This window comes from Hakea prostrata, chromosome 10 (assembly GCF_041222555.1).
Source record: "Hakea prostrata isolate BN-2017 chromosome 10, UWA_Hpros_2, whole genome shotgun sequence".
Lineage (NCBI taxonomy): Eukaryota > Viridiplantae > Streptophyta > Magnoliopsida > Proteales > Proteaceae > Hakea > Hakea prostrata.
In genome coordinates this window covers 42,974,071-42,997,612 of record NC_142609.1, presented here as the reverse complement: position 1 = coordinate 42,997,612, position 23,542 = coordinate 42,974,071, and the positions used below count along the sequence as shown (strand labels likewise).

Here is a 23,542-nt window from a genome sequence, read left to right as displayed (position 1 = left end):
CAAGATTAAGAGACTATTACAGTTGAATATTTAATGTCTATTTGTCTTTCTAAAATTGAAGTCAAAATACATTACCATCATTATTTAGAAAAAAATCATATAAAGTATCAATTTTTGAGTTATATTCTTATTATTTTGAATTCAAAATTTGTTTTTACTTAAATTATATAGTAAATAAAAAATATATATAATGAAAATGGGAACTTCTTAAAACTAATAACATCAAATTGAGTAAATGTAAGGTTGGTAGAGTGGTAAAATCCATACTTTTCATTGGAGAGATTATGGGTTCTACTCTTGCGGACGACAAACCTCCCTCTGAGAAGCTGGCCCAAATGAACTTAGATAGACAAAAAAAAAAATTATAATAATAAATAAATAAATAAGTAGAATAAACTTTAAGATTATTTTGAAAATTTTAAATAAATAAAATTTGTCACATCATCACTTAATTAAGTTTAGATTAATAATTTCAAAAAATATAGAAAATAAAATAGTAATTAAGCATTAGAATAAAGAGACAACATAATTATTCTTAAATAATAATAATGCGAGTGGAATATCTCTTTATCCCGGGCTCGGACTTTGGATCCTGAACGGGACTCGACGGGATTTTGGTGATTATGTAAGGTTAATACCGTAATATGACATATGACATACCCACTTTGCGAAGGCGAGATTTGACCTGCCAAAGACCAAACTTCGAATCCACGTCTCTGCAATTGAAAGAATGAAAAAAAATCTATTCCTTTCCGCGGAAACGATTGAGGATCACATTAGTGTTAAGCGAAATCTCTCAATTTTTATTTCATCTGCAAACCCTAGATTTCTGCTGTCTTTTTATACGGAAGAAAACCGATGTTTTTGAAGAATCTGAATTGATTGTAGAAGTTCAATCTGCTAAATTATTGTAGAAGTTATTCAGAACGATGTCCTTTGAGGACGAAGAGGTGCTTGAGCACACGCTTTTGGTTGTTCGCGAAGTGTCTGTGTTCAAAATCCCTCCTCGAACCACAAGCGGCGGTTATAAATGTGGTGAGTGGTTACAATCTGATAAGATCTGGACGGGGCGTTTGCGTGTGGTTTCGTGTAAAGAACATTGTGAGATTCGGCTTGAGGATTCCAACTCGGGAGAGCTTTTTGCCGACTGCTTTGTTCATCCAGGGCAGAGAGAGAATGCCGTCGAAACTGTTCTCGATTCGTCTCGATATTTTGTGCTGAAGATAGAGGATGGGAGCGGCAAGCACGCCTTTGTTGGTTTGGGATTTAATGAAAGGAATGAGGCATTTGATTTCAACGTTGCGCTGTCTGATCATGAGAAGTATGTAAAGCGAGAGAATGAGGAGTCGGGGGAATCAAGCAGTGAGAATCACATCGATATTCATCCTGCGGTGAATCATAGATTGAAGGTATGATTAGTAGCAGTTTTCATTTGTATCTGTATTTTCTATTCTCTGTGGCAAAACATATTCGAACGATACTAAGCCAACCGATCAGTAAATAGGAATGAATGTAGGAGCTGGAGAGAGCTATAACAAGTTTAAGTAACAGTATTGGTCGTGCTTGATTTGTGTGATATGCAATCTTCCTGACTTCTCTATATGTGGTGTAACCTTTATATGTGTGTGTCTCCCCCCCGGGTCAACTGTAATCTTTGTTCAATTAATTAATAATCACATTCGTCTTGTAGGTTGAAGACATAGCAACCATTTAGCCGTTGAAATTAAGTTCGGTTTTCTGTTGTTGCATATAAGAACTGTGTAGCATTTCTGGCGTAATTAGCATTTGGATGTAAGCAGCTTCAAATGATAGAATTGTTTATACTTGCATTTCATTACTACCTTGTTGGAATTCTTGGTTGGATAATTATCTACTAAATTTGAGTCTGGGGGCATCTTTATTTTTTATTTATTATTATTTCTTTTAATGATGATTGCTAGTAAACATGATTGATTGGAGTTTTGACTACTTGGAAGTTGTGACTTGTGAGACCTAGATTGTAATGCACTTGCACGTGATACTGGATCTGCAAAGAATTTATATCATGAAGCACCCTCAAGAAATCATTTTGCTGAATCAGTGGATGGCAATCCATCTTCTATCTTTCAATTCAGAGGGATGTTGAGTCGTTGACAGCGTCTATAAATGCCAAACGGAGTTTCACTGGAGCATGATTCCTTCAATATAAATAGATTTCAAGTAATGTTGGATTTGTTCAAAAGTTGGTTTTGTGCTGTCTAAAACAAAAAAGTCTCATGGAAAAATATAATTATTTGACCAATCAATCTTCTTTGAAATGAAAATATTTATATGCTGTATTGCTAGATGTATGATAAACATACTGTTCATTTGGTTGGTTTTTTTTTTCCTTGTGAATATATTGCTTTGGTACGCGGGGGGGGGGGGGGGGGGGGGGGGGGGGGGGGGGGGGGGGGGGGGGGGGGGGGGGGGGGGGGGGGGGGGGGGGGGGGGGGGGGGGGGGGGGGTTTTTCAATATTTATTTAGCATATATGTTTTCTGTTCATAGTAGTAATGGACAGATGTTGTCCAGTAGCATTCCAATATTATCATTATGATATATTGGTGCAACGTCACTGCACAACGTCAATTCTCAATTGATTGCTGGACTGTGTTATAATACCACGCACATCTGAAGATCCAATGGAGACACTGATTGATCTAGGCTGTTTTTATATGTAGGAGATGGTTGTTTCTTTTGGTTGACATCCTTTTCTTTGGATAAAGATTTGACATTGTTTTGTTTTGCTGAATCATAAAAAATGCAATCAATATTTTGGTTGTGCAAGTGAAAACATAAACTCATATGTTTGTCTGCAAGTTATTTGATATAAAAAAGTAATGTCGGACTTGCATATTTTGTTACCTTTTCTCTCTTGAATTTCTTTGCTTGAGGATGAATGGGCACTTTAAAATGTTAAAAAATGTTCTGTTTTGTGGTGGGAATCATCAGAAACTGTTATATGTAACTCTGAGTGAGGTTATTATGAGATGGTCTCAAGGAAAGCCTCAGGGGTAATACATTAGGCATCTAATTCCTAGGATTTATTACCAATGCTATAGTGCTCTTCCTTTATTTTCCCCGCTTCCAGGTGGTGATTCAACATAACCTAAGTAGGGGCAGATTCAATTTTTCTAGATTCAAATATTTATCTCTTCTGTTTATTGGGACACCATATGTCTAGACGGAGGACATGCTATTAATATTCAGGTTTTGTCACTATCATGTTAATGATACCTTGGAGAGTTGATGCTGCCATCTGGGTTGGAAGTTGAATTGCTCACATGCTCCAGTTTAATTGCCCTTGGAAATACTTAATTTTTACCCATTGGTGGGTTCAATAGGCATTAGGCTTCTTATTATTGGGTTTATTGATGTAATGGGCCTAACTTATAGCCCATAAAGTGGGCATGATGATGGTACACGGGATTGGGTGTTTAAATTCAGTATTTGATTTAATGTTTGAGTTAGATTAGGACACTTAGTTCTTCTTAAAGTGATTAGGAGTCCTTTTATGAATCAAAGTAGGAATTTTAGAAGGTCTATATAAAAGCAATTCAGTCCCCCACCAACTAGAGGATGAGTTGATGAATTGAGTTTTGTTTATTGCTGCATATGAGGTGCAATGACATAGCATCTGCCCCCCCCCCTTCTTTTCTCTCTCTCTCTCTCTCTCTCTCTCTCTCTCTCTCTCTCTCTCTCTCTCTCTCATGCAATTAGTTCTCCTTCTTGTTCCTTGAATTTCTAAGATCAAATCTTCTTATTAGCAATCTACCTGCTTTTCTCTTCCCATACTTTTAAGTTTTTTTTTTTTTTTTTTTTTCCTACTTTATTACTAAACTTAACTCTACCCCAATATGACCATCAGAACCATCCCAAATTTTAGGGATCAACCCCATATTATTACTTGAGTTATCTCCAAGTTTCACCCCATTCCAATAACTTGTCATCCTTATCTCAAGAACCTAACATGACCATCCATACACCACATTACTCTAAATCTCTCCAAAACTATCCAACCACCATGACCTATATTTGATGTATCCGAATCAATTACTCCAAAATCTTAAATTCATCAACCCATACTTTTTGAGTTGAGATTTTAGAAAGCTGGCCCCTAGTTGAACTTCTTCAATCTAGGGTTGCATCACCAGTAGAGTCCTTGAATTCAAATATCTTTTGGAGGGATCTTTTTAAGTAATATTCATGTTGTAAGTTCTTTGAGTTGAGATTTTGGAAAGATGGCCCCTAGGTGAACCTCTTCATTTAGTGCTGCATCACCAGTAGAGTCCTTGAATTCAAATATTTTTGGGAGGCGTCTCCGTAAGCAAATATTTATGTCATAAGTTCTTTAGTTTTGTACTTTTGTATGTGGTTCCCTTCATTTTTGTGAAGTTGGATCTTATCTTTATGGTTTGGGTTTGCTGGGAAAAAATAGCTTATAGATAGACGGTTATGAATCTTATTTTCCCGTAGAGAGAGTGAGGTTTCTTATAGAGGGGACTACAAACTCCTAGAGGTAGAAAAACTCTATCTGCCTGACACTTTATTTTCATGTTGTTTGTGTATTTCATTGACTTTTTTTAATGTTTTGATTTTAGGAAGGTGAGACTATTCGGATAAATGTAAAAAACAAACCAACCAGTGGAACTGGCATGCTTTCAGCTGCTGGGTTGTCTGGTGCTGTTTCTGGCACTGTGAAACCAAAATCTCCGGGCCTTGCTCCACCGCCTGGTGGGGCTGGGAAAGTCAGATCTGCTCTTCCTCCTCCACCCAATGATCCTGTTGCTGCTCGGAAGGCTGCTGGCAATCATGATGTTGAAGGTTCTACAGAAAATGTAAGGCGTGTAAATGATCCTTTCTCAGATTTCTCTCAACTTGAGGTATGCTTCTACAGTTCTACCCATCCATTTCATTTCTTGTACAGGTGCTATTTTCACATGTACTAATACTGAACACTAGGCAACCCCTCCAAATATGAATAAATCATAGATGCATGATTTTTAACCCAGCTGTGTCCTTCTATTTGTCCTCTGGTCTTTAGAGAATTCTCCATTTTCGTTAGAATTACACCCAAGCAATATCATTATGAGGAAATACAAAGATACAGTACTATGATGTTGGCAATTTGAAGGTGGTTTTTTGTCCAATTTTCCACTTCCCTTAGTGGTTTGTGGAAGCTCCCCCCCTCTTTTTTAATCAAAAGGTTTATGAAAGACTGCAATTGCCTACTTGACCTTTTCTCTGGAAATAATTTAAATTGCTTTTGGACCACAAATATTTGAACTAATGAAAAATTTAGGGTGGAGGGATTAGTTTTCCAGTTCATGTGTATCTTGCAAAACATGAGATGTTAACCCCATGCTGCTCCCTCTATGCTGATAGTAGTATGATGATGTGCTAATAAGGGTTGGCTCAGGAATTCAGGACATCTACAGTTTGGATCATTATTGTTTTATATGTATAGTGTGCTGCTGTAGGGGTGGTGGGCCTTGGAGGTTGGTGAATGGCAATTGTATACCCAAAGGTCAAGGCATTGAAATAGCCTCCTAAAAAATTGTTGGGGGTAAGATTACATAGGAAAATTATTCCTCTCACCACCACCACCAGACTGCTTGTGCAAAAGCCTTTGGCACCAGGTTCACCCTTTTTATATAGTGTGCTGCTATAGAGGAAACAATTCCCCTTGATGTATCAATGTAACCATTATACTGAGCAGAGAGATGTATTCATTTTTATAATTATGAAAAATAACTATTGTTTTCCTTTCTTTATAAACTTTCCATTGTTGATTTTATTGTGGGAACTTGCAGAGAACCCTTCCTTCAACTACTGGATCAGGATCAACAACGAGCACCGCAGCTGGATGGGCAGCATTTTAACTTTTTAGGAGCAATTGTTGAATTCCACTGATGTACATTGAGAAAAACAAATGGGGGAGGAAAATGTGAGAAACGAGAAAGAGGAAGCCAAGAAAACAAATGGGGGAGGAAAATGTGAGAGAAGAGAAAGGAAAAGCTGTAGACTGAGGCATTATGTGTATTTACTGATAAATTCTAATAACAATGTCTAATGGAATGTATCTGTTTTGTTGTCTGCTCTAATTTGAATTCGGAAGCCTTTAATTTAATATATTAACCAACTCATAAGATTACCATACATCATGCCCTTGTCTCAGATCTTATTGGTTAGGAATGTCATTTAATTGCTAGAAAATTTATTTGGGTTGTCTTTGCTTCTTTATTGGGGAAACTCTATTGAATGGTTTATTGGAATGTACATCTAGCTTCAGAATATGTTATGAAAACATTTTTTATAGGTTGTAAAATTTCCACAAAGCCCTTAGGTCACTTCAAATACGAATGAATGGAACTTTCAATGCCTTGGCTCATCGAGACATTAACAGCAGGTTCTGGAGTGTGGATCTGACGGGGAGTGCTCCCCCGACGGTGTTACAATCACAAATTATGTGGGGCCCACAAGTAAAAATTAGAAAACAGTTAAACAAAATAAATCTCATCACCCTAATCCTGTGAGTCCCCTGTAATTCATGGTCAACAGCCGTCAGGGGAGACCACAGACTCCAGGTTCTCCTGGTTCTTTTTGTTAAATTTCCTTTTTCCAAATGTTGGTAGTTGGTATACAGGAAATTTTTGGCTTCGTTATGGAACCATAAGAACTGAATGGATAAAGAGACACAGAAGATTGTTTCTACAGTCTACAAAAGGACACACTTAACTGAAAATGAAAATGAAGAAGATACAATTCTACATTATCAATCAAGACACTGCATTCTATAGATAATACCAAATGCGTTTATGGAGAAGTCTCGAAATTGCTAATTTTTGAGCATTGGATTACTATCCAAAGATTCCAACTGAGGAAACATTCATGGGCGTCATAGCTTGGAACTGTTTACTCAAGAAATAAATTTGAGAACACAATGTAGCACTGAAAGCAATTAAATCAAGCTGCAATGTGCAAACCATAGACGCACAGGATCAAAAGAAAACCTTCTTCAGGAAACAGACCAAGTGCAATTTTTCATTATCATAGATTTTGATCTACACGGCAAACATTCAGGTGTCGCTAAATTGGTGATTCCCATGAAGGGCAAAATGTTACATATGTTCGTTCTGTACAGTTGAAGGTATAAAAATGGAGCCGCACAAAAAAACTCTATAGTCATTATCCTAGATGCTGCTCAAGTCCTAGCAATGGCTAAGGATGTATGGACAACTTCTGCACCAGAATTTCTTTCATTCCCCTCTTCTTCTTTAAAAGACCCATTTGCAGGTGAATCAACTCAATACCTGAGCTACAAAACTGGGGATATTCAAAAACTGCTCCAGGACATGAATGAGATGTAATGGTTCAATAATTATTGGGATCACTACAGATATTCTGGCTTCAGAACCCACGAGGATCCATTAGGGTCCTTCTCCAAAAAGGCTATTTCCTTCAGAAGATTCTTAAATAGGGCAAGATCTGTGGAGGGGATCCTGTCCTTGAAATGCTGAACTAAAATAGCAGAACTAGAACGTCCTCCTCGTTGCTGTATGAATGTACAGATCTGCCGAACCAATACCTCAGGCTGAAATCCAGCCTTGTGTGTCGTCCTAGAAGGCCCGACATCTGCATTAGGTTGAGTTCTGACAGTAGATCTCGACGCAGACAACAACTGATGTTCAAGACCATCACTGACAGCCCTTTCTTGGGTTCCTCTGATTTTAGCCAGCAGATCGGTAGAAGATAAAGCCTTACCCACAGACGCTCCAGCTGCAAAGCCATTTGGCCTATTCATCCCACTGCCAGAGGATCCTCCCGAAGATTTAGAATTACCAATCAACTGTGAGTTCAAAGTTGAACCGAACTTCTTACGGACAGATGATGGGGCACCAGCAGCACCCGATCTCCCAGTCCATGTTGGAACTGATATACCATCTTGGCTTCGAAGCATCCTGGATTGGCGTAATGCTTCAGCTGCTCTTTGTGCAACTTGGGAAGCTTGCTCTTCAAGCCTCATCTTCTCATCATCATGGGCATTCATAAGCACATCGTGATTCATTGCACTCTGAAAAAGGAAGAAGTCAGAATCTAATTACACTGCCAATTGGAACAAATATTGATTTTCAACAGTGAAAAATAATAGAGTATCATGACCAAAGGAACTCACATGAATCCCATGAGTATGAAAAAGACTCTTTAGTATGTCTGTTTCCTGATCTGTATCACCGTCACTTTGATCAGCTCTTTCTTTCCCAGATCTTTGGGATGATCCAGGTGCAGGTTTAGTTTCTCTCTCAACAGCAGAAGTACTGGTGCAGGACTCTGTTGCATTGATTGTTCCTTGTTTTTCCTGGTCGTCTTTATGGCCCTCTAAAATGTTTGCCTCATCGGACAATTGCTTGAAAATATTTGATGTTTCAGTGGAACCATCCTCTCCATCAACCAAAGTGAAGAGATCCTTCATGTCTCTAGATTTGAAGAACCTTTTCTGTTGAGGGTTCTTCAATATTTTATTTGTCAGAAAATGTTTGTAAATCTGCCTGTGATATACCTTTTCCTCTATGGTTCCACGAGTAATCAATCTATAAATAGTAACATCCCGTGTCTGTCCAATACGCCATGCACGTTCTCTTGCCTATTTTAAAGAGCAATTTCATCTATAAGGTTATACACATGGATTGTCGATTGTTTCAGCAGAAAATAGAATATGCATCACTTGAAAAAGAGGAAGAGAAAATCATGGATCAATGAAAAGATATACCTGCATGTCCGTAGAAGGGTTCCAGTCAGGATCAAAGATGATAACCCGGTTTCCACCAGTCAGATTTGTCCCCAACCCACCTACTTTGGTAGTCAGTATAAAGATGAATATATCATCTGAGTCATTAAATTCATCCATCAGGGCCATTCTCTGTTTTACAGGAGTGAGCCCATCCATGCGACGGTAGGTATAACCATTCGCAATAAGAAAATTCTCGAGGATGTCAAGCATTTGTTGGGTCTGAGCAAAAAGAAGAACACGATGACCTTGATCTTTCCACAGCTTAAGCACTTGGGCAACTACTTTCATTTTTCCACTGCGATCTGGGTTTCCATAATCTGGATTGCTGGATGCATGGTCTCTTTCAAGCAGATCAGGATGGTTGCAGATTTTACGCATAATATCAATCCCATAGAGAGAGTTCTTGCTCCCATCAAATATCTGCTCCACTTCAGAGCTAGCAAGAAATGCTCGATATACAGTACGCTGCTCAGCAGTAAGGCTACAAAAAAGAACATGCTCAGCCTTCTTAGGAAGCTGAGCATTTACATCAGCCTTCATACGACGGAGGAGATATGGCATGATCAGGTCACGTAGCACCACAGCGCACCTGTAAGCTGTGGATACTTGTAATGGAGTTGCATTTGCATAACCACCAACAGAAATGGGAACTGCAAATTCTGCCTCAAATACAGGCAAAACTCCTAGCTTGCCAGGGAAGACAAAATCAAACAATGACCACAACTCTGACAACTTGTTCTGAATTGGTGCTCCGGTCATTATTATACGGTGCACAGTCTGTAGCTGTTTGCAGACGAGAGTAACCTCTGCATTAGGGTTCCGTATTCGATGGCCTTCATCCAGTATAGCATAACCCCACTGAATGTCTAGCAGTTTATCCCCTAGTATCCGAATCTGCTCGTAAGTGGTAATCAGAAGCCCAGACTCTGATCTCAAAACACGATTTATCAAAGAGTCCCATCTGTTTGTTGTTTTGGAGGGTGGTGTTCTCCCATCATCACTGTCTAGTGAGCCTTCACTTTCATCATCACTAGCATCCAAGTCTGCCCTCTGTCTATTTGCTGCAACCTTTGCAGAATCATGCAGTATTTCAACATGAAAGCTTGGGTACCATTTACGTGCTTCCCTCCTCCACTGTCTCAAGAGGGTTACAGGGCAGACCACAATACTTGGTTTGTACATCTTACTGAAATGCAAAGCTCCTAGGAAAGATAGGACCTGAATGGTTTTACCTAGACCCATTTCATCACCAATAATACCACCTGCTCTTTGGCAATGAAGTTCCCACAGCCACTGCACTCCCACTTTTTGATAGTCAAAAAGCTTGCTGAAAATAGCTTCTGGGATTTTCAACCCTCCTTCAAGCACAACAAAATGAGATTCATTATCATCCACATCTTCATCATCTTGGTTTTCCTCTTCATTGTCAGACATCACCATGCCATCCCCAGCATCTTCTTCTGGAAAGAAAATGATAAATCAGCAAAGTCAATTATGAATAAGAGAATTTGGGTTCCAAAAAAAAAAAAAAAAGAAGGAATGTAGAGGTTTCATTGGTGATGCAAAATCTGCAAAAATCTAAATTAGTCAATTGTGAGTTATACCATATTGTAACTGTTTCTGTATTCCATAGTTTCAGTTTAGAAGGGATTAGTGGACATTTGACAACAGTTGAGGTGCTCCACAAACAGCAAGTTGCTGAATGCTGATGAAGTGGAGCTATATAATCGTAGTTTTGTTGAAAATACTGCTGAATTTGATTACAAAGGAGTAATACTGAGTCAAAATCTCAAGCTTTATATCAGATAGTATCATACTCAAGTTCCTAAAAGTGCTCAAAACCCACAAAGCTGGGTGAGGTTCAAAACTTAGTATTGGCTCCAACAGTATATACAGCAAAGAACAGAACAAAGTTCAATATTTTATACTTTTATGTCATATGATCCTTTTAGGGAAATTATCTATACTTCACCACTGCTGGTTATTATTATTATTGTCATTATCATTTAAAAGAATAAAGATCAAATTTAAGGATAGTCTAAATTGTTCCATTCCTAAACAAATTTCAATATGATCACAAAGTCTTCCAACAAAAACAAAAAACCAGTAGGCCATCATTGGCAGTTCGAAATTGAAGCCCTGCTTATGTTTCACATTTAATCCTGAATTCATGATACACATACCTCATTATTTCTGGCATATGTATAGACATCAAAATGCCATATTTCCATTTTAAATGCATCAGTTTCAACTCAGTGTGAATATATGCAAATAGCTTAAACTAAGGAGCAACAGAAGACTAGCGGATAAAGTTTTTAGGGTTATGAATATAAAGATGCCAATACCTTCATTAAGTTTTTCCTCTTCATTAAGGACCTTTGTCCATCGTTTTCCAGGCAAAGGCCTCTTCTTCTTTGTTCTCTTGGCTTTACTCTTCTCAAACTTGGTTGGTTGTAAAAGTTTTACGGGCATTTTTAGTCTCTGAAAAGGACGAGTTGGTGCATCAAGTTTAGGTAGAGCATTTGCTTCAAGTAGCTTGGTAGTTGATCGAGCTCGTGCCGCCTCTGAGAATGACCTAACTGCTTTAGCAACACTAATTGAAGCAACGTTCTCAGCTTTGGCTTCTTCCTCAGTCATGTTGTGTCTACTTGATGGCCCAGGCTGCTGAACCCGACGTTCAAAGCCTTTAAGCTTATGAAAAGGAGTTAAAATTCCTTTACGGACCAACTCATCCCTTTCCTAAGATGCAAATAAAAGAGTTAGCTCTAACTTTTCAAAGATATTCATAGAATTTATCAATCTATCATCATGGAGAAAAAATATTTAACTCCAAAGCCTTTTATTCAGCCATCATGAAATAAGAAACTATTGTTTGTGCAACTTACTGTTTCAACAAATCCTGCAGAAGCTGCATCTAACACTGCATCAAACTCATCATCCTCATTGATTGTTACTTTTTTAAGCTGTTTTTTAGAATTTTTGCTTGAGCTTTGATCTTCTTTTAGCTTTCTTTTGAGTCTTCGCTCCTCCTTGACCAGATCCGAAATCAACTTACCATCCTGAGAACTTTTGGTAGAGTTATCTTTATCCAACTCTTCAATTTCCTTAAGGAGCCGAACCCTTGTTTTCTTAAGGCTGTTAAGACGATCAGCAGTAAGGGCATACTGAAGGGTTAAATCATTTGCAAAAGCTTGAGCATCACTTTTAATTTCCCCAGCATCTTCCCTCTCCCTGTCATCTATCTCATCTGAGTCATTCAGTTCATTTCTTTTAATGTTTTTTGCCTGCTCACCACTAGCTGCAACAGCTTCTATTTCGAACTCTACTGCCCGCAGTTTGTTATAAAGTTTTGATAGGTCAGAAGAAGATGATTTGCTGTCTTTAATTCCATCATGGTGCTCCAAATTGCTTCCTTCAGCTTCATTCCTTTCTCTGGCATCTTTTTTAACCTGTAACGAAAAAACATCCACATGAATAAGGAACAGATTTACAACAGGGTGTATCCAGGCGTTACTATTGAGAAACTTTGTAAAGAAATAATGTGGGGGGGAAACTGACCTCTGTAAGAATGTGATGTTCAATGTCTGCAGGATTGGCTGATGTGACACCCAAACTACTAAGTAAAATTCTATCCTCCTCCTCTTCCTCCATGGCATTAGATTAATCTCTCAGCCAATAAAAGCCACCCTGTCAAAACCAAAAAAGAAGTTAAATTAATTACTAACTTATAGTATCAAGCAGCTTAATCTATTTCTCAATTCTTCACATGTTGTATTATATACGGTAAGATTAAGTCCAGAAAGAGTGGGTTAGTATAGAGCTCTGCATGCCTCCCAAGCCACAAGAAAAGCACAAAACTTAACTTTCCCTTCGGCTTCAAATATTTTTTAGCCATAAGAAAAGCAATGGCATGAAAACTGAAAAACATAATAAAAGGAACGAAAAATAAAAACAAGTTCCTATATTAACATGAAATGCAGACAAGTTGAATATACAGTTCAGACCACAAAGACCACTTTATCTGGTAGAACAGCTCAGTAAAACTAGGAAGCCAAGGTTCATTTCAACAACAACAAATACCCAGCTTTTATCCCAACTAAATGGTGTTAGCTACATGGATCCTTGCCTTCCAATCAACTCTACACAAGGTCAATCTGATAACCAACTCCTACTATATCCTTTGCTGGAATAGCCCAGAAGACATGAACCATTTCTTCTTTTACTGTCTCTTCTCCCACTCCATATGAATGAAAGCTAAATCATCCATTTGGCACCACTCTAGACACTCCTTTGTGTTCTCCAGGGATAGGTTATAGCTGTTGAGATCCTTTTTTGGCAAATCTATTTGTGATGTGATTGGTAAATTGGAGTTTGGTGCGACCATATCTCACTTATGGTGAAACCGGAACCTTAGAGATGGAACTCCAACTCCAGATCTCTGGACTTGATTTAGAAAGCCATTTGCTTTGATGTCTCTGCTAGACTAAGTTGTTTCCCAATCCCCAATTTTGTGTAAATAAAAGGCTGATTGTTGTTAGCTAGGGGTCTTGGCTCCCCTTTTATTGTCGCCTAGTACTTTGTAGTCCAACCCCCCCCCCCCTCTCTTTCTCCTCGTACATTCTCTTCCTCCTAACCTTTTCGAGGTTCTTTGGTAATGACATTTTTCATTCATCCAAAAACAAAATCCAAGCAAACCACTACTTGTTGAAGAGTAAAACTGATCAGTAGGATTCTGCTGCATACACTGTATCAGTATACGAGTCGACTAAGAGGTCGACGATTTTCATTTGCTTCAACGACCCACTTGAAGTTTTCCCATTTCAGGAAAAAAGGTGGGAACAAAATAATCTCCCTCACGGGTACCACAACAAAACCCTCAGTTTCAGGTTTCCCTTTTCCTCTTTATGATATTCAATCTAACCTCAACTTAACATTAACCAAAAGGATATCGAAATAAACAAAAAGAACAAAGAAGCAAAATTGTATTGGGCAACAACAATTTCAGGAGTTGATTACGATGATGTATAAACAAATGAAGAAGACAAGGCACCAGGTCAAAATACGGTACGATTACCAATAAGGATTATCGATTCTTACCAGAACCTGTTATCGTATTTCTTTCAAGAACAAAAATTGTTCATCACATTGTTCCTTGCCCAAATCTGAAGAGAAAACACTCCGAATTTTCAAATCACTTGAAAGCAAAAACCCTAGTTAACGGTTATAAGTCCAGGAAATTTTTTAGCTCAACGGAATGCGAAATGGACGAGTAGTTCGGATGAATGGCGGTTAGGTTGTTCCTTCGAAACTCCGACTGCGCGCGAGCGCAAACGCGTGCGGTGGTTTCTGCTTGTATTTGTTCTCGCGCGTGTCAAACAAGAAAGAGATTTTCTCTCTCTCTCTCTCCAGGTATCTATCCATCTATCGTGAGCATGAGTGATACGATAACAAATCTACGCATCTCTTGGGCCGCTTGATGTCCATCATGCCACGTAGACGGCAGCTCTGACCTAACGTATCTGACGTTGCTTGCGCCAGATCCAGCCACTTGTCATGATAATGGGAGTCCACGTGGACTTTAAAGTACGTTGCGCCACGTGTAAGAGATTGTTAGGTGAGTTAGGTTTTGAACAGAAACGTATTTAATGGCGAAAATGGCGCTACAGCGAGACCCAGATTTCCAGATTGAAACAGGGAGAGAAGCAAATGGGGAAAGAAGCTGAGCAGTTGAGTGGAGAGGAGAATTCCTTCACAATTGAAGTCTCTGGTTTGCAGTTCGCTTATGATAGCCAAGCTCCGTTATTCGCCAATTTCAACCTCAAGATCTCTCCTGGATCTCGATGTCTCCTCGTTGGCGCAAATGGATCTGGTATAGTATTTCAGTTCTGTTGATTTCTGTCGTCTCTTTTTATGTATTTTGCAAAAAATTGCTCCGATTAATCTTCCATCTAGGTCTTAGGTATCCGAGTTCTGGTTTTCTTTATGGTGAGCTGTTTCTAAACCTTCCTGATCAGGGAAGAAAAAAACAAATAGAAATGTTTTTCTCCAATTGGATGCTGACGTTAAACTGCCCAATCTTTATTTTCGTTATTTTTTTTATCGATACAGTCCCAATATTTCTGTCATTTAGATTCCAGTAAGCTGCTTGACCGTCCAACGGCTTTATATATTGTTCTTCTATTCAACATAAATAAAATGCCACACAGAGCTATATGGATTTCCACTTCTGGCCACTTATAACAAATACCATGTTCTTAGAAAGATCCATTACTTTTTCTAAGTGATGCATTTGTCAGATTAGCTGCTTTGTACCTTTTTGACATTGCTCCTTCTTTTATAAACATGTAGTTAGATCAATTTTTCTACGTGATACTCTGGCTTGTTTATCAAATATTTAGTAGCAATATTTGTTGTAAGAAAAGATGCAGCCGGTGCTGCTGTTTGGTGACCTGAGCATTTTAGGAAGTAATGCCATCAAACAGAAGCAAGAGATAGAAAGTGGGATAAGGCTTAGTTGATAAAAAGAACAGAGATAGAGAGAGAGAGTAGTTAGTCATCCAATCTTGAGCTTTGAACAGAGAGAGGGAGGTTTAGTCCGTTGTACTGCAGGAAACCCAACAATTGTTGTGTGCAGCATAGTGAACAAGAAGAATAAAGATATAATTAAGAAAGGGAATTGGCTGTTTCCTTTTGAATGTTGTTGAACTTGGGCACCCATATGAGATGGCATACTCAAAATCCAGTATGTTGCAGTGCCTTTAAGGAAAAGGGGAATGGAGAGAAGAGAGAGAATTCATTCATTGAAAGGAACAACTCTAACCATTGTGTGGGAAGGTTACTTCAAATGTCTGAAAGTTTCGGTGGATAAAAAAATTGTTGTATTGTTATGGAACCTAATTCACTGTTCTAACTGAAGTCTTCCATCACCAACTGTTAATAGAAACTCAAATTGGGGCCATTTTATGATTTTAGGAAACGAGCTCATGTCATTCAGTCTATACCAAGAAGAGACCAATCTACTTGAAAAGTGTGACTTCGACAATTCAAGAAAGAAGAAAAATGTAGTTATACAAGTTCCTCGGCCATACATTTAGCAGTGAAATCTGGCTTCTTCTTTTCTGTTAACAGCTTGCAGTTTCATAATATTGCTTTCTTGATATTTGAATTCGTGAGTGATGTTCATTAACAGAAAAAAAAAAATGGATGAATAAATAATTAAATTAACGAAACGAAAAACCGAACTACAAGAAGAACCAAATAGGGAAGGATTAGGAAACAGAATGGAATTGAGACCCCAAGCAACAACAATGAGCCTGTTCCTTGGGGAATCAGCTACCGGGGGATGGAAAATAGATATAATCCTAGAAGATACATCAAAGTGAATAGCGTTCCAAATCGAGTCAAGAGAACGGGATTTGGAAGTCTAATGCGTGAGATTGCGCTCCCACCACAGATTGTGGACCATGGCACCAAAGACAAACCTACCAATCCGGTTACAAATTGAGGTACCTGAAAAATTACTCAATACCCAAGACCAGTCATGATCAAACCCAAAGGAGCGACAAGAGTGAGGCCAAATGGAGGCAAGGGCTTTTCTCCAAAGAGAACTAGAGAAAGGGCAAGAAAAGAACAAATGCTCAATGTCCTCAATACCATTCCAACAAATGATACAATTGGGGTTCGTAGGGATTCGGTGAGTGATAAGGAAAGCCTAGGTTTGGAGAGCAAGATTTAGGGCTCTCCAAAGGGTGAGGGAGTGATGGGGGATGTGACCTTTGAACCAAACCAGGGGGGCCAAGGGGGAGGGGGGAAGGGGAGCGAAAGAGGTTCCAAGAAGAAGATGTGGTGAAGGATTTGGTGGTGGAAGGGAGACAAACAAGGGTATCATGGGGGTAGGGAGTTCCAAATTTAACAGTAAATTTGGTTGATACTTTATATCTTTTCATTCTTCTGCCACATGTGCTTTTTTTTATCTTATGTTATTCTATATTTGTGCAGGGAAGACTACTTTACTGAGGATTCTAGCAGGTAAGCATATGGTTGGAGGAAGAGATGTTGTGCAGGTGCTTAACCGTTCTGCTTTTCATGATACCAAACTGGTCTGTAATGGTGACCTGGCTTATCTAGGAGGCTCATGGAGTAAGACTATTGGTTCTGCTGTGAGTAGTTTCCTTTACAAACTCAGTTTGACGATCTGTTGGTTTTAGTCGATTGTTGCCAACCTCCAATGAAAAATATAAAATTTGCTAAGATATTATATACCTGTGTGAACAATAGAATTCTTATTGTGACGATTCACATATATAATGCATGTAGCAGAGGGATCGAGGGGCTTCTTTGTGTAGGACTATGGTATCGGTCTTCTGTTGCTCAGTCATTAACTCTTATCTGAACAATATCCTCTTTACTTAACCAATACATTCTTAAGGTGCAATTAAAATCTTTGAAAAAGAACATCTGCTTATATGAAGCATCTCCAATTGCTTGATTTGGCAACTGAGAACATTGATGGCTTTTTGACTGGAGTTGAATTGAAGAAGGTTTCCCTTGAATAACCATTGCCTTGCACTCGCGGAGGGTTTCTGCTTAAATTGAAGTGTTTAGGGTTCCTGTTTTGTGAAATTGCATATCAATTATCCAATTTACCCTTCTGGGTTGTCTAGATCTATTATCTTGGCCAAGAAAGAGCTACTGGAGCCTAACATGCCTGTGTAAAAGATTATTTCACGGTGATTACTGTTAAAAGTATGCATGATTTACCACTTCAGTGGTGACCACACTATGTGGAGTCCACCCTATATTGGATAAGATTTGATTTTATTCTGCCCAGATACATTTTGTTTCCACATTCCACATAAGATAGCCAAGATCTCTATTCATACTTTCAGGGGGAGGTACCACTTCAGGGAGATTTTTCTGCTCAACACATGATATATGGAGGTAACTTGCTAGCTTTTGTTATATGATTCTTCCATTTCCCTTCTCATTTTTCGGTTGTCATTTTTTCAAATTGATCTTTATAAATTGCTAAAATTAGCTCAAGAGTGTAGATTAATTTTTAGTGTTAGTTAATGCCTGAAACCAACATTTCAGTTGTATACTTGACACTCTTAACATTATGGAGATGTTTATCTTGTTAAGTTTAAAATTGGAGATACTGAAAAAAGTATGGTTTTTATATAAGTGAGCTTTTATTAAAGAAAATATGCTGTATCTTCTCTCTGTACAATGTTTGATTGGGTTGAATTCTGTTGGAATATGACTAATCAAATTTCAGCTCTTGTTCATTTTTCTCCTCCCTTGACTTTCAAAAATTTTCAGTTGAGGGGATTGATCCTGGAAGGAGAGAAAAGTTGATTGAGCTACTTGATATCGATCTGCAGTGGCGAATGCACAAAGTATCCGATGGGCAGCGACGCCGAGTCCAGATCTGTATGGGTCTTCTCCATCCATTCGAGGTAACTATTCCATAGAGCTCAGATGTATTAAGGATTCTTTACCACCAAAAAAAAATGATATATTAGAGACGTGGGCCATGCTTTTGGGCAGGACAATCACTTAAAATTACCTCTAACCAATCAAGTGTTAGCACTTCCCGTTAGTTAAGTTGTCTGAATCAATGGCAACATGGAGGCCTCAATTGATCTAGATTAGCGGGCCTTTTTTTTTTTTTTTAATACAGCTCAAATAATGGGGTTATAAGCTTTGCCATGCATGTAATGTGCTATGATGTCGGGGTTATAGTTTGCTCATTGGATCCCAACCATAAAGCTGGTTCCAGACATGGTGGTGCAATTGATGAAGCATTATTTTCTGGCCTGGTTTCCTAACATACAAATGCATTCAAACTTGGTTTCATTTGTTTATATGTGGCTTAAGAACCTCAGGTGTCTAGGATTTTTCATATATAAAACCATTTCTGCCATTTTGTGTTTTAGAGAGAAAAAACGAGTGTTGAGATCAATCCACAATTAACTACCAGAACTGACAACTTTAAAAAGTTTAAAATCCTCAGTACTCTACCAGGATTTGATTGACTGGCTTTTCCCATCCCATCACTCGAACACTATAGTGCTCATTTAAAAATTTAACCCAGGACCTGGAGTAATTCTCTTCCCAGTGTCACTAGAGGCAAACAAGGTAGAGTTGTTATGCAATTCCCAAGCAGTCAATTCTGTATGTTAATTCTACTACATCATGTGAGAGGTTGTTTTTAGTATTTTTGAATGGGCTCTGTTTGCTGTTTAGGCGAATGTTATTGTATTCTACGTACACCAATGGAAGTGTCATGAAACATCATCCTCCTGTCTGTTCTAATGCTGACACAATCTGGTAGTGCATGTTACAATAGTTCGTTTATGAGCCATGGGATGTTTCTTTTCATGATTGCCAATATCTTTACATAGTTACAAATTAATAACCATTCTTGACACATTGACAGGTGCTTTTGCTAGATGAGGTTACAGTTGATCTAGATGTTGTTGCAAGGATGGATTTACTCGAATTCTTCAAGCAAGAATGTGAACAGGTGAAGAGTTTGCTTTACTCAGCATGATAGCGACAGTATGTTGCTGTTGATCTTGTGAATACCCTGGTTGAAATTCAATGTGTTTAACTGTTACAGAGAGGAGCAACAATTGTGTATGCAACCCACATTTTTGATGGGTTGGAGACATGGGCTACAGATGTAGCATACATTCAAGATGGAGAGTTGAAGAGGGCAGAGAAATTATCTGAGGTCCCAGAGTTGAAGGAAGCTACCAACTTGCTGTCAGTGGTTGAGTCCTGGCTTCGTTGTGAAACCAAAAGTGAGAAGAAGAAACCCATTAATCCCCCAACCCAATCCAGGAAGGCATCTCCCTTTGACAACTCTCCTTTTAGATCATCGAGGCACATGGCCTACTACCGATGATGTCTTCTCGATTTCAACTATTATGCTAATATGTTCTAGCTTCTTAGAGGCAGTAACATTTTCTGTTCTCTTTTCACTTTGTAATTGTATCCATTAGGCTGGAGACAATACCTATGCATCATATTCAAAACCCAGTTCAGTGCCTGGGAGTGATAGATCACAAGAACAGATTCAAGTGAAATTTTGTTGTATTATGAATTAATACTGCATTTTCAGTACACATATGCAGTGGATTTACAAGATATAAATGAACATTTGCTGTTTTTGGCTTCTAATGAGTATCGATTGGCCTTGGTCATTCTGTTTTTTTTTTTTTTTTTTTTGAGTGACAGATCACAAGAACAGATTCAAGTGAAATTTTGTTGTATTATGAATTAATACTGCATTTTCAGTACACATATGCAGTGGATTTACAAGATAGAAATGAAAATTTGCTGTTTTTTGGCTTCTAATGAGTTATCGAATGGCCTTAGTCATCAACAGATTATCATGTATTCTACTGAACTGTTTTGCTCAAATTCTGGGTGATTCATCATTTTCTCCTTGGCAGTTCAATTGACCAAGTTCAATTTGTTGAAGAATTCTTTGATTTACTTTGCAGATTACTTTCTGAGACATTTCCTTTTAGGAGTTGAATTTGTAATAGACACTTCAAAATTAGCGATTCAAATTCTGGTGTCACCTAAATTGGTCAGCTACAATCCAAAATAGTTGAAACTCCATACTCCAGTTTACTAAAGGACCTGTATGATACTGGGTCCCTAACACCTTATTCATAACAGAGAAGAGAAAGGAACAAAAGAGCAAATTGCACTCCCTTAAGTTTCTAGTGTCCTTGTGCATTGCACTACAGAGGTCAATGTAAAAGTTGTGGATGCATAAGAGCTTCTTCTTCACAGTTATTTCAGTGTTAATTCCCCTCTCCACAAGGACATTTGTCTTTGTTATTTATCTCTTATTCTTTTTTCTTTTTCTTAGTTTTTCTTTAGGTGGATTTGGTTCTAAATAATTGATACATGGAACAAGGTTTAAAGTATCTCACAATACAATATAATATTAGTTGATACATATCAATTCTAGGTACAACCAATATGATGTATATTGATAGCCTGTCTATTGGATTGAATTAAAATACATTGGCCAATACAATACAATACTTAACATGAGACAGTGCGTCTCTTAAAATCACCTTGGCCAATACAATACAATACTTAACATGAGACAGTGCGTCTCTTAAAATCACCTAAGTGGTATAATATTTGATATCGATACTTTAAACCTTAGTAAGGATAAATATTGGTGCCTATGGAACTGGACGGGTCAGCGGTGCCCTATATAGATGCCTTTTAGGTGGACCAGTTGATTTCAAACCCTATGGGCTCAGAAGCAGAATACAGAAGCCCATATTGCAATCTTTTTTTTTTTTTTTCCCTCTTTTTGGGCCCATACACTGCATTCATTTCAACTCCACCTTAAATGAGATTCATGGAGAAACTTAAAAAGATGTTCCCCCATTATTCCCTGATTGTAAGGAAACCATGTCACCAATTCAACCAACATAAAACATTATTCACCCAATAAAGAGAATTACATTTTATTTTATTTTGTTCTTCAGGGTATGAAAAAAAAGAGAATTACTTAAAACAAGGCATGTCTAGTGGTCCTACTTAGCCTAATTCTACCACTAAATTGGGTTTTTCTCTCACTAGTGGATAGTTGCAGGTAATGAAAATACTCGAGGAAACACCACATGGACGTCTCTTTCTCATAACTATTCGTGTGCCCCTGCAATGGGACACAATTATGCATTCATTACTTAAAATAGGATTTTCATGTCTCATCATAATATCAAATGGTGTAGTCATTTTGCCCGTTAAGGAAATGATCTCAATATCAAATCACACTACTAGATTGAAAATATATTGTGTAGAACAATCATTGCCAGTTTTCATAATGTAAAATTAAATATACTATCAAATGAAAGGTATTAAGGCAATTATATGTGTACATGAATGTTTATTTTCTATTTTGGTATTTTTCATTTTTACTTAAAGGTTTGAGGCAAGTCATTTTTATAATATTTTACATTTGCCTCCTTACCATATAAAAAATAAACTACTAACACCAATGCCAACTTTTTTATGATCAAATACCATTATGTATTTTCAATTTTTTTTTTCTTGAATTGGCAATATATTTAATTAGAGATTACTAGGACTCCCATGCCCAATGGATAAGGTGATGGTAAACAGAACCAGAGACTTTGGGTTCAATCCCCAAGAAAGTTGAGTGTAATGTATTTTTCTGTTTTTCGAGCTGCCACACCTTGAGTTATCAAACCTCTGTTACTAAATCATTAGTCTTAATTAGTTTTTATTTATCTAATTCCAATATTACCCTTCACATATTTTTTTTTCAATCATCAAACCATTCATGGCCAATGGGGGCCTACTATAGTGCTAAAAATACATCCACATCATAAGTTTAAACATGCTATTGATGATGCATAATTTTCAATTTTTTTGAAGATTTATGATCCGGAAGTAATCACATACATTAACGGAACGTGGGTTATTTTTATCATTTTTAAATAGTTTTTTTTTTTTTTTGAGGTTCATCCGAGCCAGCGATTGCGCGCACCTCAATTACATTCTCGAGGGGAGCTTTGTTGTCCGTAATGGTTGAACCTATGAGCTCTCCACTAAAAAGTATGAATTTTATCACTTTACCAACCCTGCATTGACTAATTATGATTTTCTAATTTTATCAAATTTTTAAAAAATTTGATTTTCTAATGGTGTCTTTGATTCATTGTTACTAATTGATAAATTTAGATTACTCAAGGATGCCATTAATTATAGGGGGTAATTCAAATAGTGTTAAAAATTTCAAAAAAGTTTTCTTAATTATGAGTTTAATTAAATCTCAAAAATCCAAATAAAAAAATACATTTATTTTTCTTTTTCTTTTTCTTTTTTTATATTTTATTTTGGAAGTCAGTGTATGGAGAAGGGCATGTGAAGTAATCATTATGGTGGGTCCACCAGAGAAGCATTGTAGAAGTGCCACGTAAGAATCATAGACAATACATTGGCTTTGCATCCATGGGTCCACTAAGGAGCTCTACATTGAAGCAATTATTCGCGACAAATCTTTTCACGTATGGATATATATATATATATATATAACTCGTTTTTCTCAGTGGTCCAGCTCAGCACGAGATCCGATACCTTGAATCTCACAATTTTCTAACGATTTTTTATACTCTTCAAAGATATCCACTCCTCCCATGTTTCCCGCCAGATCCCACCGTCTTCTGTCGCAAAAGCAAAAGCTACTTTAAAATTTAACGAACTAAATAAAGTTTAGCCTCTAACACTAACCTACGCCAAGTCGCCAACTGAACATATCTACTAAAGTGGTTTCCGAGATTGGTTGAGCCGGTCGGATTTTGCATCGAACCGGGAGTTTTTCGTGCTTGTCAAATAATACATACACTAAATAGCAAGCAAATTCTGGAAACGACGATATCAAATACAAATGGAGAGCATGTCATATTTGATTTATCTAAAAATGAAAATTTAATTTTAAGATTTTTATTTATTTATATTTTATATTAATACATTACTATCCTTAGTAATTAAAAAAAAAAAAAAAAAACTAACCTTACTTGGAAGATCATATTTTCTAACCAAGACAAATATAGAGGAAAAAAAACATACACCTTTGGTCCTTTCCTCTCAACGACGGTGAACCTGAATACCCACCTCCTTCCCTTTCCTCCCCTAAACGAAACCCAAAACCAACATTCTCTTGTTTT

The 23,542-nt window shown here is 37.6% G+C and overlaps 3 protein-coding genes across 4 annotated transcripts; 2 read left to right on the top strand and 1 right to left on the bottom strand.

The window, feature by feature from the left end:
- The first annotated feature begins 676 nt into the window (after positions 1 to 676).
- Positions 677 to 6,199, top strand: LOC149003180 (uncharacterized protein At1g03900-like). Its single transcript, XM_089138433.1, has 3 exons — positions 677 to 1,409; positions 4,621 to 4,902; positions 5,833 to 6,199. The coding sequence occupies exons 1-3, from the start codon at positions 930 to 932 to the stop codon at positions 5,899 to 5,901; spliced, it is 831 nt and encodes a 276-aa protein (XP_088994559.1). The 5' UTR covers positions 677 to 929; the 3' UTR covers positions 5,902 to 6,199.
- A 778-nt stretch (positions 6,200 to 6,977) lies between these two features.
- On the bottom strand, positions 6,978 to 14,185 carry CHR8 (chromatin remodeling 8). 2 transcript variants are annotated; one of them, XM_089137826.1, is made up of 7 exons: positions 13,908 to 14,185; positions 12,369 to 12,497; positions 11,696 to 12,259; positions 11,156 to 11,549; positions 8,790 to 10,267; positions 8,196 to 8,663; positions 6,978 to 8,093 (listed from the first exon to the last, which is right to left on the bottom strand). In XM_089137826.1, exons 2-7 carry the CDS (start codon positions 12,459 to 12,461, stop codon positions 7,413 to 7,415), a joined length of 3,678 nt encoding a protein of 1,225 aa, XP_088993952.1. In that variant the 5' UTR covers positions 12,462 to 12,497; positions 13,908 to 14,185; the 3' UTR covers positions 6,978 to 7,412. The 2 variants fall into 2 exon arrangements, with proteins under 2 accessions (XP_088993952.1, XP_088993951.1); XM_089137825.1 differs by having other exon boundaries at positions 8,790 to 10,270; positions 13,908 to 14,184.
- A 304-nt stretch (positions 14,186 to 14,489) lies between these two features.
- On the top strand, positions 14,490 to 20,251 carry LOC149003178 (ABC transporter I family member 19-like). Its single transcript, XM_089137991.1, has 7 exons — positions 14,490 to 14,679; positions 16,809 to 16,969; positions 17,699 to 17,750; positions 18,132 to 18,268; positions 19,252 to 19,338; positions 19,435 to 20,000; positions 20,179 to 20,251. Exons 1-6 carry the CDS (start codon positions 14,517 to 14,519, stop codon positions 19,720 to 19,722), a joined length of 888 nt encoding a protein of 295 aa, XP_088994117.1. The 5' UTR covers positions 14,490 to 14,516; the 3' UTR covers positions 19,723 to 20,000; positions 20,179 to 20,251.
- The last annotated feature ends 3,291 nt before the right edge of the window (positions 20,252 to 23,542 follow it).